The following is an 18,457-nucleotide window of genomic DNA, read 5'->3' on the forward strand; positions in this document are numbered from 1 at the left end:
GCATTACTGCCAAGGATACAAATCTAAGCTTTCCTGTGCAATAGCATAACAAGGTCTGCTCTGTTCAATGCCTCGCTCTACAACCCAGAAAGCAGCAGACAGTGGTAGAACACCAGCAAATACAGAATTACAGAGCGATAGATTTTTTTGGCACAGATTGCCAGATGAAAGGTGCTGTGGTCATGTAGACATACATAATTGTGTATGTATTTGTGCATATGAATTCATGTACATCTTGTCTCTCTAACCCCCATTTTCTATTTGAGCCAGAAAGGTGGATGTCATTTCTGTACAATCTACTTGCACGTGAGCTTTTGACTCTTTCAGCGAAGCTGAAACAGCACAGCCAAAAGACCCACCGCTCCTCTCCAGGCCCTGTCCCAGGGCTGCGCAGCAATGGGGCAGGGGGGTGAGCAGCTGTACCTCATGCCCAAGCAGAAGTTCCCTTGTGGCAGGTTGTTGTCCATGCAGCTTCCTGTGCTTCTGCTGTGCACCTCTGAGAAAGGCCCAGCTCTGCCTTCTCTGTGACCCCTTTTATGTGGGGAAAGACAACAATTAGATCCTTCTTTCACCTTCCTTCTCTCATAAGCTACGTACTCCAGCCACCAATGGTTTTAGCAGCCTTCCTCTGGACTCTCCTGTTTCTCTACATCCCTCTTGCAGTGGGGGGCACCGAGATTTACTAGAAGCAGTCTTGTCCTGGTTTTGGCTGGGACAGTGTTAATTTTATTTCTAGTAGCTGGTATAGTGCTATGTCTTGGATTCAGTACAAGAAGAATGTTGATAACACACTGATGTTTTTCAGTTGTTTAGACCAAGTCAAGGATTTTTCAGCTTCTTGTGCCCAGCCAGCAAGAAGGCTGGAGGGGCACAAGAAGTTGGGAGGGGACACAGCCAGGGCAGCTGACCCAAAGTGGCCAAAGGAGTATTCCATACCATGTGATGTCATGCCCAGTATATAAACTGGGGGCAGTTGGCCTGGGGGGAATCGCTGCTCGGGAGCTAACTGGGCATCGGTCGGCGACCAGTGAGCAATTGCATTGTGCATCACTTGTTTTGTATATTCCAATTCTTTTATTATTATTGTCATTTTATTATTATTATTTTCTTCCTTTCTGTCCTATTAAACTGTTCTCTCAACCCATGAGTTTTACTTTTTCTTCCCCAATTCTCTCCCCCATCCCACTGGGTGGGGGGGAGTAAGTGAGCAGCTGTGTGGTGCTTAGTTACCGGCTGGGGTTAAACCACGACAAGTCTCCCAGTGCCAAGAAGGGTAATGCCAGCTACGCTTGCTATTGCAGCACCTCACCGGACAGACAATGAAAAAAACCTTGTCAGGGCATGCAGGTTTTATCCAAGTTTCTCCTACACTGGAGTCCAATGCTATGGAGCCAGGAGACAGCAAAATACGCTGTTAGAAAAAGTAAGAAGCGTGGACACATCACATAAAATGCTACAAAGCTTTTTATTTTTCTTAATGAGGTATACATTACACGTAAAATGCCACCATCGCTTTACATACCACACAGGCTAAATGAGAACATTTGACTTGGTGGGAAAAGGCACTGCTTTGAAATGCTGGGCTCCCCGCTTTGTCACCAGAGAGGCTCAGCTGCTGCACAGAGATACAATAAACAGCCAGTAAGAACAGGAGAGCTGCTGCTACAACTGTCTGAGAAGCCTTCACAGCTTCTGCTGCAGTTGCACGAGAGGAAACCACCTTACTGTGCGGGAGCATCTGTGAAATGTCCACTGCACAGTGCAGGAGGGTTATATATATTCCTACTCAAGCCAAGAGGAAAGAGCAAGTGAAGGGTCTGCTCACAGCAAGGTAATCTGGTAAAACTGACTTTAAGGAAAAATGTCTGCTTTGCTTTTTGAAATCTGTCTCCTCGTCCACTTTTGAAAAAGGTTTCTCCTGCTTAACAGAGCCATGTCGACCTGAAGCACAGAACGCAGCAGAGTACTTCCCAGCAGGCAATTCTACATAGCAGGAGACCGCAAGAGCTAGAATTGATACTCATACAAAACCCTTCTCAAATGGGAGCTGCACTTTCCCTCTGGCTGGTGGTGTAGCACAGGGGTCTTCCCCTGTACCACCAGCCAGCCACCTCCATCAGAGCACAACCTCACCTACAAGGTTCCCAGCTGCTAGGCTTACACACATTAAACTCAAGGCCCAGTGACCTTTGCTTAACTGCGATTGTCCTCGGTTTCCTCCCTTACATAAACTGAAAGCAGAAATGCAGAAAATTCATATGTTGAATTACTGGGACAATCTATTTAACTGATGTGGAAACTTGAAAGGCCTTTTAGCATGCTCCCTAGCAAAGCATCACCACCACTGAACGGAGCGACTGGGTGATCCCAAAAGGATGCTGACTTTTGCATCAGTCCAACTGAACAGGCCTTTGGGAGGACGATGGGGGAAAAAAGTTTCCTTTTAAAGGTAAAACATAAGAAACATAACCTTTCTTTTACCACCCTGTAAGCCCCATCTTTGTGACTCTCTCAGCACAGACCCACTGAGACTGCTATTAGAAGCAGTTGGTGTTCAGGTAGAAATACAATCTCCTCTTCTTTTATTGAGCACCGATTGCATCAGACCATTTGAATGTTGACAAATTGCTATCTGAAAAGGGAAGGTTTCCCCAAGGAACAGCAGAGTTTACACACGATCTGCAGCTCACGTAGTGCAGGTTAGAAAACCAAGACATATTTTTTGCAATCAGAGAGGCAAACACTGAACTGAACAGAAAATAAAGACAGAAATGCAGTACAGACCACAGCTGTGTTAAATTTATAAAAGTTAAAACTGTTGTTCTTCTTGCTCAGAACTCCAAAGAAAGCCATGACTTAATTCACTTGCTACTCAGTTTCAGGACAAAGTTTTGTCTTTCAAGTCTCAATTGCAGTGCCTGGATCCTCTAATCCTAGCTACACTGAGAACTGGATCCCAGGCTGACTTCATTTTTCTCACTCCCATCAATGCCTGACTAAGAACATGAATATTGCTTATATTTCAAAACCCAAATGTCAAGTAAACACCAAGAAGAGGGTAGAGGACTGAGTTGCAGTTTGGTCAAAGGGAAGTATTTCCCCATAGTTTTTCCTTGTTCTTTTGAGCTCACCACTACTGAAGTCCTTGCATTTCTTTGTATTTTAGTATACAATTTTCCAGTGAGTTGGTTGCTCACAGTTTTTCTCTCTTTCACCACAAAATCGGTTGTAAGTTGTTTTTGGATCAAATCCCAAGATCTCCCTTTCCTCATGGATCCTGAAGGAAAATGTTGAAACTGAGGTGCCTATAAAATACCTGTGAAAAAAAGTCAGAATGGGTTTGTGAAGGGGGCCAGTTTTTAAAATGCAAGTAAGTGATTTCAGTCCAATGAACTTTAATGTTCACTGAAATGATACAATAATGAAATTATCATATATATATGTATAATAATGTAACTATTATATATATCAATTGTATAATATCATGTCATATATGATTTGTAAACAACTATATCTGGGTCAAAAACAATATTCAGTTTTGTAACAGTAAGATTTGGCTCCTCAAAGAAAAGGCAAATTCGGTACCTTGCATGCGCGCAGATCCACTGGTCAATCACGGCCAAGCCTCCATCTTTGTAGAGTTCCAGCTCCTCCCAAGAGGGTTCAAACCTCACCATCTCAGGCAGCAGTTTCTTGAGCAATTCAATCTCTGAAAAAAGGAAAGATGAAAATTTATTTTTATGTTATAAAGAGCAACTTGCTGCTGGCATAAAATGTAAGTGTTTAAGGAGACCGTGGGCAAACAGTTAAAAAGGAAGAGAAACCAAAATCCACCTACAAATTTTACAACTCGTTTGCCAAACGTCAGAGTATTGTAGGTGCAGGGGGAGCCAGTGAGGCACAGACATGATGCCAAGGGGGGCAATTCTCAGGGGGTGGGGAAGCCTGCAAGGGGTAGAACAGATGCTACCACTAGCCTCTGCACTAGCCTCACTGTCTAATCCTCCAGGGTAGGTGTACCAAGAGGCCTTTCTTGACAGCAAACTTCGTTATCGCAGATGCCATGGCCTGCAGGGTTATTCTAACATCATGCATTAAAACAGGTCCATAGATACTACCGGGAGGGAGGTGCAGTCCTGGGATAAGGCCTGGGGGGGAACCCCACCCTTGGGGGTTTCTAAGCGTTGGCCACACACAGCCAGGTCCACCCCAGTCTGGTGTTGGGGGCAGCCAAGGGGAAGGCTGGGTGGGAGACTTCAGAGGACCCTTCCCACCGGCATGTCCAAGAGTCTCTGAAATGCTAAGAAAAAAGATGGGATGGAAGAAAGAGGAGAAGGAACAGGCAAAATCAATTCCCAATTTCCTATTGTAGAGACCATCAAACCTCCTATGGGAAATACCAAATGAATGGTTGGATACCAACTATTCAAGCTGGAAGGAAATGGCTGCCCAATCTTATTCAATTCCGCATTCAGTTATGGAGGCATATGAACTTCCAGTCAACAACAAAGTGGTAAATGCTGCACTCACTGTCAAAAGTTATCAATCCTAAACTGACTATAATCTGCCTACCCTCCTCGACAGCATCAGTGGCTACAAAAACTTTTTCAAGTTTATGCATCTCCAAGAGGCTGCGGATTTTCTTTACTGCTCCTTGCAGGGAAGGCACGTCTTCTCTGTGACCCCAAATGAAGTCTTTCCTTCTGAGATGAACCCCAAGGTATGGACCACCTAGAGCTGTGCCCATCTTAACCTAAGAGAGAAAGATCAAGAAACTTTAAGACTTGAGAGCACCACTATTCATTCACATTGAATAGGCCTGAATGCATAATCTCTGGATAAGGCACTCAATTACTGTAGCTGCAGAAAGTAATTTTAAGGTATGGATTGGCAGTATTTTTAGACACTTACTGCAATGTGTTTGTTGTGGTTTAACCCCAGCAGGTAACTAAGCACTGTGCAGCCAATCCTCCCCCACCCAGTGGGATGGGGGAGAGAATCGGGGGAAAAAAAAGTAAAACTCGCGGGTTGAGAGACAAACAGTTTAATAGAACAGAAAGGAAGAAACTAATAATGATAGTAATAAGAATAATAAAATGACACTAATAATAAAAAGAATTGGAATACACAAGTGATGCACAATGCAATTGCTCACCAGTTGCTGACTGATGCCCAGTTAGTTCCCGAGCAGCCACCCCCCCAGGCCAACTCCCCCCAGTTTATATACTGGGCATGACATCACATGGTATGGAATACTCCTTTGGCCACTTTGGGTCAGCTGCCCTGGCTGTGTCCCCTCCCCACTTCTTGTGCTCCTTCAGCTTTCTCGCTGGCTGGCCATGAGAAGCTGAAAAATCCTTGACTTAGTATGAACACTGCTTAGCAACAACTGAAAACATCAGTGTGTTATCAACATTCTTCTCATACTGGATCCAAGACATAGCACTATACCAGCTACTAGAAATAAAATTAACTCTATTCCAGCTGAGACCAGGACAGTGTTGATCTTGGGTGGCCTGCATCATACAAGAGAAACTAGAGCGCAAAATCTTTGTAAGCAAAAATTGCTCTCCTTGACCAAATCCACAACTGGCAGTTTGCAGCTGAACTTTACACCCACAGATGATGCTGAATACAAGAAGAAATACAAGTTTCCTTTAGTTAAATGAGGGTAACAGAAATCTGGCACCCAGAACCAGTCAGCCACATCTCAACAGACTCTGTTAACTCATGTCACACAGGGAGAAGAGGGTACAGTAGGAACATGCACATCCACCTCGATCTGAGCAGGGAGAGCTAGATTCACAAGTATCTTCCAATATTCCCTGTAGTGTACAGCCAGGAGTACACAAATAAAAAGAAAAAATTACTACATTTGTTATGGGAAACAGACTGTTATGATTTTACCTTCATCTGTGTCCAGTCCTCCTTGTAATGAGTCCTGTCTGCCTCATCTGTGGATTGAAGATATTTGTTTCTAAACTCGTCTCCCACTACACGGAGGTGTTTAGCAAACACCATGCTCCGACGGGTCTGTTGGAATAAGAGCAGATGCCGCATCAGAAAAAGGGAGAGCTAAAAATGACTAAATGGAGACAGTTTCACATACACAGAGCTTCCAGGCTGCAGTTACTTCTGATACATCCATGCAGCACTACAAGCAACAATTTCTAACCTTTCATCTGAGCTTTAACTGCTTAATCCTAATCATAACCACATTTATAACCAGCATACTTGTCTGACCCTGCAATACATAGGAGTATGGAGTAGACTGTAGTTCCCAGCAGAACACATAACATACCAAATTAAACACTCGAGCAATATACCTCACCTTTGGAAACAAAAGCTGGGCAAAGACTTTAGCTTGCAAAACACCCGTAAGAATAAAACCTGCTTAAAAAATCATGCATCTAGCCGCAGACACTCCTACCAAATTCAGTGGAAAAGTGATGAAAAAGGAATTATTTCCTTCACCTGTGGATAACCTCTTTCAAAGATTTTGTGATGCAGTTACCACTGCACACAGTCACACATAGCCGCCTTATTAACAGGCACACACAACAGAACTAAAGACATCCCATGTGACTTACACCGCTTACAAAGGACACTTGGCGATTTGGTCTAATTCCTAATTTTATACAAGTCTGTAGTCTGTCGTGTGATGGGCGCCAAAGAAGGTGCAACTAAAACACTCCTCTTCAACTTCCAATGGCCTCTCTTTTCTCAGCATGGTGAAGCCCACGGTGGACAGAGTTTGCTACACAGTGGAGAAGCCAGGCAGAGCATTACTGGTACTCCAAGACAGTCACACCGATCTGCTAGAGCAAGGCAAAGGCACAAGAGGCAGGAACTAGAATCTGCCAGCCTTTTTTCAGCTTTTCCCAGAGCAGCTATTTCTCCATGTGCCAAACTCGCTGTGGTTGAACTGGTTCCTCCTCCATACCATTCAGTTAAGACACAGAACAATTTAGTCTTCTGTAAGATCCATCACACTGGTACCTGGAGATCCAAGCCCCTCTAAATATTTAATAGCAGTACAAAGCCTGCTCTTCTAGCACCTTTAAAGAGATCACCGCTGGCTTTCTAAATCCCATCCCAAATCCTTCAGCAAAACTTTTATATTAAGGGAGGAAGTGCATAGCCTGCTGCAGAACGCTCACTCTGCAGTTCCAAGAGAGACATTTTCCCTCCTTTTTGTAGTATGTCAACACAATACCATCCTGTTGAGTCAAGTCATGGGGTACCTTACCCAAGATGTGATGAACACAGTATGCGCAAGAGGCAGCAAACACGCGTACACAACCCATGGCAGTGCAGTGCATTGGGGAGAAACAATAAACATCTTTGAGTGTTATGTTTGTGTCAAACACTTCTAAACCTCATCATGACGGATTGCATGACTGCTATGTCATGTTTGGCACCCACACAGTATGCTGTGCCAAGTTTTTCCCAGGCACAAAGCACTCCTCTGACAGCAGCTGTTCTGGGTGAACACTTATTTTGCAACAGCATACATAAAGGAGAAAACAGATGAATATGTGAACCGCTACTGATGCACTTTCTAAGTGGATGATCTCTGTACCTGGTTATCCTCTTATTTAAAGTGTATGTTTCAAATCTGCACATGCAATATTGCCACCCTTTCCAACTACCTCCAAGTTTTGCTTCTTCTCCCTTTTTGTATGTAAGAAGGGAGAGTTGCTTCTCAGAGGTGCATGGAAAAAGCCAAGAAGCCACAGGCCCAAGCTGCAGCAAGGCAACTTTTATTTGGATATCAGGCAACACCTCTTGCCCACAGGAGTGGCACAGCCATTGGACAGGCCCCAGAGAGGTGGTGGATCTCCATCTGTGGGGACTTTCCACCTTCAGCTGAACACAGCCCCAAATCACCAGATCAAGTTCTGGAGCGCAAACCTCGAGGCAGGGCTGCCGAGACACCTCCCCACCTAAATTCTTCTGTAAGTCTAAGTTAGGGAAAACAGACAAACAAACAAACAAAATCAGTGTTGGTTATGCTTCCTTTTGTGTACATGAATTAATGGTACAGATCCTCTAATTCTTTGAGATCGTCCCCCCAAAATGGTGAAACCAAATGCAAAACTGCTGGCTTTTCTAGAGTGGTCCTTAGATAACTTTCTGCTTCCACATAGATGGTAAAGCACTCATGTGGTCTATGTGGTACACTGATGCTCTTCAAGGGATTCAACAGTTGCTCCTAAACCACTTGGGGAGATCTTTCTTGCTCCATGATCATTCAACCATTAAGAATCCCAAAACAATACCTTTCAGCTTGCAGTGGTAGAGAAGTCTAGACAAAAATGGTCACAACAGTGAGAGCAATGTAGCTTAATATTAAACTCAAATATTTTTGGACACTGAAGATGTAGGTTGGTTGCAAAGGGAAGCTGGCTTGTTACAATTTAAAAACTTTGAGACAAGAGGGCATCTGTTAGCAAGATTTATAAAGAACTCCAGATGTTATCCAGAGAGTTATTAAGAAAAAAAGCAACCACCAAAAATCATGCATGTAGTTAAAATTGAAATTAAAAAAAAGGAAAAGTATTTTCCAGAAAGTTTTAAACAATTTTGAGACAAGTTTAAATCATTGAGACAATGTTTGAAGTGCTAACTGTTAAGAAATGTGTGTTATGGATCCATATGGATTTCACATCTGCTTTTACAAGACTACAAGTCAGACTCAGAAATTATACGTGGGTTGCATTTCTCTGTTTGGAAAGTCAATCTCAATGAAAAATTCATAGTTAGAAAATTACTGTTTGGTCCATTTCTGAAAATATGCCCCATACAAAGTGAATAGCCAGATGTTTATAACTTACAAGACTGAGGTCTATGTAACTTGTTTCGTAATATCATAAGAGTCACTTTATCTTAGAAATTTTAATTATATCAAGCACTCCATATTGTGTTCCATTTTCCTGTGGCTGAACCTTTAACTTTGTCTTAAAACTTTTCCCAAAGGAATTATTTTACCACAGACCCTTGGGTAGGGTCTCCCAAAGTGCTCAGTGTTACCTTGAAACCTGTGGGAATTTTGCCATCTAAGCCAATGGGAAGACAGTTAGGACAATACTGAGCACTTTCGGGAATTCTTTTGAAAAGTCTCATCTTGAGGCTGACTAGACAAGAAACTGCACTAAGGCAGTTCCCTTCTGATTGCAGATGTGTTGCATAGGGGAAGTCCTTCTAAACACCATGCCCTGCAACACTGAGTCTTTGGGGACAAGACACCAGGACAAATTCCTGCATTACATTAATCCGCAGCAGCCTGAAGACCATCTTTGGCATAACACTGCTGAAACATAAGACACAAGTTACTTTCAACAAAAGAAACCCGAGGCGAAACTGAAGCACATATCGGTTATTGAATTTTTATCAGAACCAAGTAGAAAGTCTAGAGAAGCTAGCTGGAAAATACTCACATTCCAATAATCTTTCCCTCCGTAGTGGTCATGAAGAAGGTTTTCAGCTCTGTCTAACATCACTGACCTATTAAAAATTGTAAAACTGAGTGCAGTTCCCCTAGGAATAGAGTTTACATTACGATGTTTCTTTATACAGTAGCCAGGATAAAGCACAGACAATGATCTGTTTGCAAAGGGAGCACAGGGAATGAGGGATAGACTGCCAATCTGTTCTGTATAAAGCCAACTGTGACCCGTAGCCTGCTGAGGAGAGAAGGGAACTATGCCACTGCGTGTTCCTGCTCTCTTCCTTAATAAATGGTCCTCTTAATTCTGACAGTTAAACACAAACAAGCATTAACAATCCCTCACATAGTCCTCACAGTAGTTGCTGCAGGGGAAATAAGATTGCTGAGAATGAGAGTGATCCAAAGGGGAGAAGCAACCTATGAGGTGATGCTTAGTCTTGGAGCACCTGAGAGCTTCTTGGAAGAAGCATGAGTCATGCTCACAAAAGCAAAACCAGAGAAGGTGTGGAATAAAGTGTCCTACAGTAAAGCAACAGATCAAAGAACACATAGACACTACAAAAACGTGCGTTAGCGACTGAGCACAAATTTTAAAAATGAAACACGAGGCAAGTCTGCATAACATGAAAACAGCCCGTGCTTTTCATAAATACACACAGTTCAGGATTGTGTACTGGAAACATAACTGCACTATCCAAGTTCTAAGAAGCAGAAGAGATTTTGAGAGTTTTGAGTATCCAAGAGCATATGGGATATAGGCTTAGTTTGTGCTCTGAGAACACTGAATATGAGAGAACACACAGAGAAATGCTTCTGCTGAAGGGAGTCAAAGCCATTATCTGGATCTTCTTCTACTAAAATGAGAGGAAGCACATAACCAATCAGCTTTAGATTATCACTGCTGATAATCAGCTGGACACTTGCACATCAGGCTACAAATAATCTGGAAAATAGACTAGACTGTGCTAGTAGAGAAGCAGCACTGCATTTAACAGGAAGCTTGGAGGTGAATCAAATTAATAAACTAAATGTATCAGGAAGATTCCTGTAAGTGAGCACACCTGAAGAGTAATAATACAGTACTAGGACCTTACAACAGATTGTCTGGCCAAAAGGGCCATATGAGAGATCTGAGACACCATGGTGCACGAGTCACCATAGCCACTGGAGATGTGAACTAGCCCCAGGAAGGTTGACTAAGCAACCACAGGCTGAGACACTGTCTTTGACAGTTCTATGAACCAACTGGGCAGGGAGTAGCTCCTGACATCGTCTTGAGCAGCAGCAAGACATGGACCAAAATCTTGCAGTGGAAGAGCTACTCTGTGACAGTGGCCATAAATGTACTCATCTTCAACGTCCTGCTGGATCAACAATGGCCAAAGGAAAGCTACTGCAGTTGCATTCAGTTTCAAAAACGGGACTATGCAAAAATGTAGAAGTAGTGTCTAAGTGAAGAAAAATGAAAGGCTCAAACTCCATGAAGTTAAACAGAAAAAGACAATAAAGAAGGTAAAAAATGAAATTTGAGCAACCAGAAATAAAGGCCTTCAATCTAATGACAGATCTTCCTTCCAAAAGAAAGAAAAGGGAAATTAAAGGCTTAACAAGCACTTAAGAGACAGTAATGTCATAACGGGAACAGCTAATGTAATTTTTTGTAGCTGTGCGCTCAGTGGAGGAGCTGGGAGGATTCACATGCCAGAACTACTTTTTACAGGGGAACTCAGAGGACGCGCCTCAAACCAAAGCATCCATAGGAAGCGTCCAGCGATGGAACAGCTAGACAAAGTGAATCAACAAATGGCCAACACCAGGCAGTATTCACTCAACAGCTGTCAAGGAACTTAAGGATGAAACAGCTGCACCACTAATTCTGGTATGCAACTTCTTGCTTAAATCTGCAACACAGCAAATGTGATGTCAATTTTCTAAAAACACATTTTGGGGAGGTCTGGGATGCAACATAGTGGTAAACCTGTCAGCACTAGACAACTTAATAGCAACTATTATAAAGAAACAGAATTAATGGATACCTAAAGTAAATTGGAGAAGTATCAACATGGAGCTCTGAACTCTGAACAATCAGTGTAGTCTGAAGACATAAGCACACATGCCAATAAGGGAAATCTCATTGACATTGCCTACCAGGATTTCCTGACAGCCTTTGTTAAAGGCTTTTAAGAAAACTTAACAGCAATGGCACAGGAGGGAATGTCCTTGCATGGATTAAAAAAAGTTTAAAAATCAGGATAAATGTCCAGTTCTCATTGTAGAGGGAGGTCACAAGTGGAAGGGACGTGCTTTTCACCATATTCTAAACAGCCTACAAAAGGGCGTAAACTTTGGGGTGACACAGCTTGCCAATCATTTTAAATTGCTCACAGCAGCAAAGACAAAGGCCAATTGCGAAGAATTAGAGAAGTTTGATGACTGGCCAATAAAGTGGGAGATGAAACCTATCGTAAGAGTGCATCTGGTAAAAAAAATACTGGCTTACTCTGACAACTAAAGGGCTTGATGCTCAGGAATGAGGACAGTTTGATGAAAATGTCAAGGCAACACTCATCAGAGGTCAAAAAAAAAGGAACTTGTATATTAGGAATTACCAGTAAAAGAAGAGAGCACTAAACAGAGAACGTCATTATACCACTATGTAATCGGTCTGCCTGCACTCAGTGTGCAGGATCCAGCTGAACTGTAGCAGTTCAGAGAATGGCAGCGAGGATGACCAAAGGCGTGGAATGGCTTTCATGCACATGCAAAGAACAACTAATGAAGCCAGGACTCTTCACACTGCAGAGACAACTGAGGGGGAATATGATAGAGAGATGTAAAACCATGCATGGTATGGAAATGAATATGGAAGAGCTGTTTGTTCCCTGTCTCTTCCACTACATGAACTAGGGGACATTAGATGAAACTTGCAGGTAGGAGTTACAAAAGGAGGTGGATTTTCATAGGATGCACAGTTAAGGTGCAAAACCTTTAGCTTTTGTTCCAAGACTTTGTGCATGCTAACAGTGTGCATGGGGGCTCAAAGGGAAGCTTGCACAGATCCATGAACTCACTGAAGGATGTAAAAGATAGGAAGATCACTTTTGACTCTTTGGTCCCTACAGCCACAAATCTGAACAGTGTGACAGGACTCAGGGGAGGCCTTACACACACTTGCCCAGTTCTTATACTTTTCCCCAGACATCTGATTTTAGTCACTCTTGGATTTCACACGCTGAACTAGACCGAGTTGAACACGAACCACTAGTTCTAACATGAACCACTGTAGTTGCCCTTACATTGCTGCTATGTTGGTACTTCTTTCTACTTGTGTCTGATTAAGAAATGTGATCTTGTGGATAAGGCACCTTGTCTGTGTGTTAGGAATACTTGGGCACCACTCCTAATTTTTCTCTTGACCTTCCTCATCGCCAGACCTTTGACAGTTGCGATGAAAGAGTTAACTACAGGGCTAAACATGGAGACCTCTATGGCTTATTTAATCCAGTTTTCTGCTGTCACTGGCAAAGATTACAGTATAACCCCTACAAATAGAACAACATTCCTGTTAAAAAACAGGACTTTGCCTCCTCTTCTCCCAGCGGGAGGTACTACAGATCCCCACTGCTCTGCTTAGGAGAACCTTCATCTCATTTCCACTTAAATTGTATTAATGTCAAATTTTTGGATTTTTTTTTGCTCTCATGGCAAAACTGCACTTCAGCTTACACAGTTTCTGTTTCTCCTATGGATTTATTACCCTGAGGTATTCATAGACAGTGATTATTTCCTCTTCCCGTTCTCCCCTGTCCCCAGTAGCTTTTGCGTTGCTACAAAGTCTTCAGTTGTTACAGGGTCAGGGCTGACTGGAAATACTTTGCTACTTGGATAATGTAAGCATGCTCCATCTCTCATATAAGAGCTTTCCTTTCCTCTGATTCTCCTAGTGGCATCTCAGAGCAGAAAGACAAAACACGCTGCTTGCTTTCTCTAAACCTGTGTCACACTATTGAGGATGGACGTGACAGGAGACCAGGCACTGCACCTCGTGATTTCAGATGTGGGCTTGGGAAACACTGATTCCACTCTGTTCGTTCCTTCCTGAGCCAGCATCAAAGGGTAAAGGAAGGAAAGGTAAACACAGGGTGGCAAGAATATGAAGGAACTCATGGCTATTTCCTTTTAGGTTTTAGCACTGCAGCATTTAACCTAACTTACAGTGTAAACTCCTTTTGTAATGATTTTATGGATTACAATAACTCAGTGATGAAGTACCACAACAGTGGGACATAGCCTGTAAGCTCCCCCTGCTCTTCCCACCTGGCAATGGGTTTGTGAGCACACAATACAACAATAAATAGTAATACAAGGCAACTCACTGTGCTGAAGTGTTCTTCAAAAGGACGGGAGCCACAATAGAGGCAGATCCTTGGACAGACAAACAGGAGACATTGAGGCCCCGCGTTTCCTCGTAACCCCAGAACCATCCCCTGAAAGGGAACACAAAGTATTGGATCACAGGCTTGTATTTTAAATTAATGCCATACATAATGAAACAAATAAACAGCACACCCTAGAAAGATGATATATAATGTAAATAAACCAGGCAGCTCCTTTATACTGTTTTTGTGTGAAACAACAACTTTCTAAAATTAGATCTTCTAGTACCAATATCACATTTTATTATTGATGGGGTTTTAAAACCAAAGTGAACCCCAAGCATCCCGAGATTCACAGACAACACCACTACAATAACCTCACAAGTCGGTTCTGTTAGACTAGGCAAATGTCTCATTGAAAACAACTAAAAAGAAGACTGAAAGGACTGCTAGTTGTTACCTGTAGTACTCATGTTTGTCTTTGGAGTACATAAGCTGATCAATGCACGGCCTTTCATCTATTTTTTCTTCCCATGTTCCTTCTTTCCATCCTTCTGCGTAGCCTTGTAGGACATAAATCTGTTCAATAAAGGGCCCACCTGACTCTGAGCAGAAGGCAAAGCAAAGTGTTTGTGAGCATGAAAAACCACATGATAAAGGTATGAACTAGCATTACTTGCAGTTAAAAAAATCTGCTAGAAATGCTAACATTACATTACTCTCTCTCTTCCCTGTTTTCCCTATAAAAAAGGAAAGGAAGTTCTGTGTGAGGCAGAAAAGCTACAAGGGTCAGGGGATGTGACAATCTGTTACTCCCACCCAGCTATGTGTGATTTAATGTGCCAAATAGAACTGAATTGCCATGGAAATGTAAATTCAAAAGCTGGGTAAAACACACCATGAAGCACAGAAGTTGCCAATGCTGTAGGTAGCTGCTATGGGAAGAGTGCCTCCAAGAAAATGACAAGTGCAAGCCCTTTTTCCCCTAAATTTCAGGGTCTCTAAACACTTTTTCCTGAAAAGTAGGGGACAACAACCCCTTCAGAGCCCTCTACAGAAGTGTGACATTTGGTGTCCTTGATTTCCTTTGCTGAAGAAGTCTGTGACACTGCTGCAGATTTTGGTATTTGGTGATTAGCTCAACATGGCATTAAATCCTAAAGGAACCAACTTCACGGTTTCTGTATTCTCAGGGAAAGCTGTCGTGGTTTAACCCCAGCCAGCAACTAAGCACCACGCAGCCACTCACTCACTTCCCCCCACACCCAGTGGGATGGGGGAAAAAATCGGGAAAAGAAGTAAAACTCGTGGGTTGAGATCAGAACGGTTTAATAGAACAGAAAAGAAGAAACTAATAATGATAATGGTAACGCTAATAAAATGACAACAGCAATAATAAAAGGATTGGAATGTACAAATGATGCGCAGTGCAATTGCTCACCACCCGCCAATCGATGCCCAGTTAGTCCCCGAGCGGCGATCCCCCGCCCCCACTCCCCCCAGTTCCTATACTAGATGTGACGTCACACGGTATGGAATACCTTGTTGGCCAGTTTGGGTCAGGTGCCCTGGCTCTGTCCTGTGCCAACTTCTTGTGCCCCTCCAGCTCTCTTGCTGGTTGGGCATGGGAAGCTGAAAAATCCTTGACTTTAGACTAAATACTACTTAGCAACAACTGAAAACATCAGCGTTATCAACATTCTTTGCATACTGAACTCAAAACATAGCACTGTACCAGCTACTAGGAAGACAATTGACTCTATCCCAGCTGAAACCAGGACAAAAGCCTTTCTCCTATATACCATTTTGTACACAAAAAGCAGGGGATAAGTACTTTGAGTATGTGCATCATCGACGATGAAAAAGTAAGCTCACTGAAGAACCCAGTGTACAGCTTTTACTGTCTGACCACCTCCAGAAAAAGGTGGCTTGTCTGTATTTTGACAGAGAGCTACAGGCTGCCTCTCTCTCCTTACAGGGTTGTTACTATGGCCAAAATTACACAGAAGTATCTGTGACTTCAACCAGAGGCATTAACTGTCTTTTTCCTGGGCCCCTAGGAAGTTGAGGATCAACAGTGCTACACCAAAAGAGCTGCCAAATAACTGGGTTACTTCACCCTAGTAGTTTGTTCCTCAGCACAATTCTTTCCCATCCCTCCTCTCGCCACCTTTAACTTTTTTTATTTCACTTAGTCAATTTAGATTGTATAATTCCATACTCTACCTGCAAGGAACTGCTCATATTCAATGACAGGGATGTTCCTGTTGAGGCTTGGGAGATCGAAGAACTCGGACCAAGGGATCCGAACCTGAGGGATGTCGGGGCTCTGCCAGTGATAAAGACGTCCCCAGGGAGGCAGAACTAACACCCAGTTGTCACTTTTCAGCAAGGTCTTTAGAAGGGAAGCAATGCGAATGTAGACATCTCTGCGAAGGTTGAACCCTTCAGGAGGATTTACATCATACAAAAGGTATCTGGGGAGAACAAAGCAATATAATTACTTCAGGGAGTTTAAAACTTTTATGTGGGTTTTTTTTTTACCCCACAATCACGTGACACAACTCTATTGGGATGGAAACTGTTCCCCTTTCACGAGTTTGTGGTACTCAGAAGATGGAAGGGGATGAAGTAGGGGAAGGCAAGAGCCATGTGTGCTGCAGGGGCTGGGGGCGGTGCCACCAGACTCTCCTCGTGGGACATCATCAAGGTGGGACATGCCATGAGCCTCTCCTGCAGGATGCAGAGGGCCAAGGAGTGAACCCCTCAGATGTCTTGCTCGTCCTGAGGGTAACGTGGTGTGTGGTGAGAGAACGGTGAAACAACTGGCATGTTACTCAGGCTAATTCCTATGAGCTGAACACGAAGGCGGGAGGACACATTCAGGAGGGACGGGGAAAAGGGCACATGTCACCCTCCACAGGGCAGACAGGCAGGGGTCCCCAGGCCACGCTCAGTGCAGGAAAGCCCCCAGACAACTGTGATGGCAGCATCTTCCAGAAACGACCCAAACAGCACCGGCAGGTGAAGGAGGGACCCTTACGTGCCCACCAGCCGATGGCTCAGAGACACAGCAGCTCGGCTGTGCGGGGGACCCACCGTGCCCCCTCGGCACACCAGGCAGGAGGCTGCGATGAGAGAGGGTCCCGGGGGCTGACCCTGCCGGGCAGGACTGGCCCGGGACGAGCGGGCCCGCACTGGGGCTGGGGCTGCTGCCCAGGCATGGCCCCGCCGGGGCCCACGGTGACTGAGGCGGAGCGGGGGGGGGGGGGGGGCGCCGCTCCTCACCTGGTGCGCGGCGCGGCAGCGGCGGCGGGCAGCGAGGAGGCGGCGTGGCCGGCGCGGAGGGCGACGGGCGGCGGCTGGGCGGCGACGGGCGGCGGCTGGGCGGCGACGGGCGGCAGGAGGGCGAGGGCGGCCAGGCCCAGCAGCAGCAGCAGCAGCGGCGGCGGCAGGAGGCGGCGGCCGGGGCCTTGCGCCGCCATCCCCGTGCCGCGCCACGTCCGGGGCGGCCCCGGCGGCGGCCCGGCCCCTCGGTGTGGGGGGCGGGAAGCGGCGGCCGCGGAGTCCCCGACGCGGCTCCCTCAGAAGAGGCCGGCGGTCAGGGGCCGGAGGCTGGCGCCGGTGAGCCGGTTCAGCTCCTCCAGGATCTCCACCTCTTTCTGGTACATCTGCGGGAGGAACGCGCGGGAGAGAGGCCGCCGTCAGCGTGCTCCGCGGCTCGGCTAGCGGCGTCCGGGCGCGGACCGGCGCGGACATCAACGCCGGCCACAGCTCCGCAGAGCCGCCCGCCCGGTTCCCCGTCGCGGGTGGGGGGGGGGGAGGCGGGAAAGGGCGATTCTTTCCAGCCGGGTACGACTGACGCGCAGGCTGGACACCCCCCCGCCCCCAACCCCCCCTCAGCCGCGGGGCATGGCCGTACCTGTTGCCACTCGCCTTCTGTGCGGTGCTGGTAGCCGAGCAAATGGCACAACCCGTGGGCTGCTGTCACCTGTGCGAGGGGGAAGAACGAGGGAGGCGCGTTACAAACGCGAGCCCAGCGGCAGCAGCTCTTCCGTAGGGCGGACAGCCTCGGCGCCGACAAGGGGCTAACCCCGCACCAGGTTATCTGCCGGAACCAGCCGGGAAAAGCCGGTACTCTGCACGTAAAACGACTAAAGATCAGGCAATGCCCGGGCTCACCAGTTAAAATAAGTAAGTTTTAAAAACACCGAGTTGATCGTTCTCGGGGCTCACCGCCAGGACGCTGTCGAAGTCCTCCCCGGTGGCGCGGCACTGCTGGTGGATGTACTCCACCCCCAGGAAGATGTCCCCCAGGTTGTACTCGTCGCGGCAGCTCGGCCGCGGCAGCTCCCCCGCCACCACCCGGTGGAAGGGGAAGGAGAGGACGTCGGTGGGCTCCGGGCGCTGCCGGTACGCGCCGTTGAGACGCCGCATCAGCCCGTTACCGGCGCAGACCAGCCCCACGTCGAAGCGGGAGGCGCCCAGGGCGGCCCGCAGGGCGCACACAGCGCGGCGGAGCGGGGCCCGACGCACCGACACGACCCGCTGGGCGTTCCGCAGCACCACGCTCATAGTGCTGATGGCAGCGGCAGCGGGACCCCGCCCACTCTTCCCGCTGCGCCTGCGC

At 45.9% G+C, this 18,457-nt stretch overlaps 2 protein-coding genes across 4 annotated transcripts; both read right to left on the bottom strand.

Moving 5' to 3' along the window:
* Window positions 1-1,446: 1,446 nt before the first annotated feature.
* On the bottom strand, window positions 1,447-17,419 carry POFUT2 (protein O-fucosyltransferase 2). Its single transcript, XM_030018488.2, has 9 exons — window positions 17,116-17,419; window positions 16,054-16,304; window positions 14,288-14,432; window positions 13,828-13,938; window positions 9,441-9,507; window positions 5,908-6,033; window positions 4,573-4,753; window positions 3,586-3,709; window positions 1,447-3,316 (listed from the first exon to the last, which is right to left on the bottom strand). Exons 1-9 carry the CDS (start codon window positions 17,310-17,312, stop codon window positions 3,163-3,165), a joined length of 1,356 nt encoding a protein of 451 aa, XP_029874348.1. The 5' UTR covers window positions 17,313-17,419; the 3' UTR covers window positions 1,447-3,162.
* On the bottom strand, window positions 17,368-18,426 carry YBEY (ybeY metalloendoribonuclease). Of its 3 annotated transcripts, none has more exons than XM_030018489.1 (3): window positions 18,064-18,426; window positions 17,750-17,818; window positions 17,368-17,498 (listed from the first exon to the last, which is right to left on the bottom strand). In XM_030018489.1, exons 1-3 carry the CDS (start codon window positions 18,400-18,402, stop codon window positions 17,412-17,414), a joined length of 495 nt encoding a protein of 164 aa, XP_029874349.1. In that variant the 5' UTR covers window positions 18,403-18,426; the 3' UTR covers window positions 17,368-17,411. The 3 variants fall into 3 exon arrangements, 2 of the variants coding, with proteins under 2 accessions (XP_029874349.1, XP_029874350.1); XR_003923987.2 differs by having other exon boundaries at window positions 17,480-17,498; window positions 18,010-18,426; XM_030018490.1 differs by lacking the exon at window positions 17,750-17,818 and having other exon boundaries at window positions 17,386-17,498.
* Window positions 18,427-18,457: the final 31 nt, after the last annotated feature.

The sequence above is a fragment of the Aquila chrysaetos genome, chromosome 6, assembly GCF_900496995.4.
Source record: "Aquila chrysaetos chrysaetos chromosome 6, bAquChr1.4, whole genome shotgun sequence".
Taxonomy (NCBI): Eukaryota; Metazoa; Chordata; class Aves; order Accipitriformes; family Accipitridae; genus Aquila; species Aquila chrysaetos.

What these genes read in the sequence shown, in the direction of transcription:
- POFUT2 (XM_030018488.2), bottom strand. Translation starts at nt 17,312, where the DNA reads ATGGCGGCGCAAGGCCCCGGCCGCCGCCTCCTGCCGCCGCCGCTGCTG. An exon ending in AGGACTGGACACAGATGAAG is followed by an intron (nt 4,754 to 5,907) that starts GTAAAATCATAA and finishes TTTCTCTCTTAG; the next exon opens with GTTAAGATGGGCACAGCTCT. An exon ending in TGGATCTGCGCGCATGCAAG is followed by an intron (nt 3,317 to 3,585) that starts GTACCGAATTTG and finishes TTTTTTTCACAG; the next exon opens with GTATTTTATAGGCACCTCAG.
- YBEY (XM_030018489.1), bottom strand. Translation starts at nt 18,402, where the DNA reads ATGAGCGTGGTGCTGCGGAACGCCCAGCGGGTCGTGTCGGTGCGTCGG. An exon ending in ACTTCGACAGCGTCCTGGCG is followed by an intron (nt 17,819 to 18,063) that starts GTGAGCCCCGAG and finishes CCCCTCGCACAG; the next exon opens with GTGACAGCAGCCCACGGGTT. An exon ending in CAGAAGGCGAGTGGCAACAG is followed by an intron (nt 17,499 to 17,749) that starts GTACGGCCATGC and finishes TTCCTCCCGCAG; the next exon opens with ATGTACCAGAAAGAGGTGGA.